Source organism: Melanotaenia boesemani, chromosome 21, assembly GCF_017639745.1.
Source record: "Melanotaenia boesemani isolate fMelBoe1 chromosome 21, fMelBoe1.pri, whole genome shotgun sequence".
In the NCBI taxonomy this organism is placed as follows: Eukaryota; Metazoa; Chordata; class Actinopteri; order Atheriniformes; family Melanotaeniidae; genus Melanotaenia; species Melanotaenia boesemani.
This window is the reverse complement of record NC_055702.1, coordinates 1,916,724-1,918,762: the sequence shown is the minus strand read 5'-3', so window position 1 is coordinate 1,918,762 and position 2,039 is coordinate 1,916,724. Positions and strand designations below refer to the sequence as shown.

At 47.8% G+C, this 2,039-nt stretch overlaps 1 protein-coding gene across 1 annotated transcript; it reads left to right on the top strand.

The window, feature by feature from the left end:
* Positions 1-724: 724 nt before the first annotated feature.
* On the top strand, positions 725-1,980 carry atoh1c (atonal bHLH transcription factor 1c). The gene has a single exon (XM_041973538.1). The coding sequence runs from the start codon at positions 1,200-1,202 to the stop codon at positions 1,782-1,784; it is 585 nt and encodes a 194-aa protein (XP_041829472.1). The 5' UTR covers positions 725-1,199; the 3' UTR covers positions 1,785-1,980.
* The last annotated feature ends 59 nt before the right edge of the window (positions 1,981-2,039 follow it).

Sequence of the window (2,039 nt, the reverse complement as noted above, 5' to 3'; positions counted from 1 at the left end):
GGTCCACCTCGTTCCTGTAGTCCGTCTCATCCTCGTTGCTGATAAGACCCACCACATTCGGGGCTCAGCACATTCTTGAGGTACCCCGTGTTCAGTGTGGTGATGCTGGATGAGTTCCTGGCTGTGGTCTCCCGGTCAGGAAGTCCAGCAGCCAGTTCCACAGTGAGGAGTTAGTTCCCAACTGGTCCAGTTTCAGACCTGCTGGTGGACGACGGTGCAGAACTTAAATCTATGAACAGAGTTCTGGAGTCTTTGTGTCCAGATGTGTGAGGGCATCGCCTCAGTAAATAACGTAAATATTTCAACTCGAGCAACTTCATTACTTAGTTATTATTATATCTTACTACTTCTACATTTCAGTTTAATCGTATAAAAATGTGAGTTTTATTCTCATAGCAAGAACATACAGGCAAACATGTTAAATCCAGATGTACATGTTTACATATAAAATATTTAGAATTAGAAATAAATGTTTGGGTCTAATAAAAAAAAAACAGCATTTAGATTTAAATTTATTTCAATTTAAATAATTTGATTTATTTATATAAAACATTGGGTTTTACATTATATTTGTCAGCGTTATATTATTAGTCATCTTTGACTTCTGGTTACGTTAAATCTGTTTTAAGTTCATTTTAATCTTAAATAATGGAAAAATGTGCTAAATACAAAGAAAGTGACAAACAACTAAAACTTTTAGCTACAAGTTTTAAACTGAGTGTTTTACACTTGGCAGCATAAATAATAAAAAATTTTAAAAAGCCTTGCTGATTTGTTCTTATCCTGAAGTTTAAGTCCTGATTTCACTCCAGCTAACAGAGGGGTTCTTCCACTCCTGTTCACACCACTCCTCCTTCCTTCCTTCCATCCATCCTTCCTTCCTTGCCTCCTCCAGTCTTTGTCCGCCTCCCTGCTTCGGCCCACTGCTGCGCACTGAGACGCTTCTAATCCTCTTTTGATGAACTTGGTTAATGGAGCTCCTGCAGAGACTTTGGCTCTGTTCACTGAGCAGCACACGACCTTCTCCAGATCCTGTCCGGGGTGTCCGCTGCCTCTCATAGCAGCTGGGACAGGCTCCAGCCCCCCCGCGACCCTGTCCACGCCCCCGGAGAAGCTCCAAGCAATCTCGTGGCTCTCCAGTCCATAAATTCTGCCCTGGAAGTTGAGGAGTGTGAAGTTGATGAGGAAGAGGAGCAGCGATGCCGCCGCGTAAAAGTCTGTTCGCGCCTTTCATCTCGGTGGCCCCGGAGGGAGGAGTTGGCCCCACGGCCCCGGAGGCTCTCCGCGCGGACATCCACGCTCTGCTGCAGCGGAGCACTGCTCAAGAACTACACGGGACAGAGCGCACAAGGGACGCCCACGACTACCGTGACCCTCCGTGTGCCATCGTGGAGCTCCGACTGGGCCCCGCCGGCGGAGCGCTGCACTACCTCCAGCCGGACAAGTGCGCACTGGAGCGGGCACAGAGACGGCGGCGCCTCGCCGCTAACGCCCGGGAGAGGAGGAGGATGCTGGGACTGAACGTCGCCTTCGACCGGCTCCGCAGCGTCATCCCCAACCTGGAGAGCGACAAGAAGCTCTCCAAATCCGAGACGCTCCAAATGGCGCAGATTTACATCGCCACGCTGAGCGAGCTGCTCCAAGAGGGCACGCGCGGAGACGCAAACACTGGAGCGGCTGCACCCTCACAGCCCGCCGTGGACAGCCGCAGAGGTCAGGAGCGCGCAGAAGAGCACAGGATAAGGACCAGCGAGAGACAACGCGCGCGCCTGAGCGACATTTAAAGACAGAAACTTCTTCACTACTGACTTTCCTCCTCTTCTCAGATTTTTTCTCGTAATTATTTGTTAAAATAAAGTAAAAAGTTGCCTGAAATGCGGGTTTTCAGTTTTATTTCCACACAAGGTTTCAGATATTGGTAAAGTTTGGGATCCATGAACAACCTTCTAAAGACAAGAAATTATCATGCAACATCCATCAGGAAACAAGAACAGAGAGAAAAGTCTGATTAAAATATAAATAACAGAAAAATGCAGGAA

What these genes read in the sequence shown, in the direction of transcription:
- atoh1c (XM_041973538.1), top strand. Translation starts at nt 1,200, where the DNA reads ATGCCGCCGCGTAAAAGTCTGTTCGCGCCTTTCATCTCGGTGGCCCCG.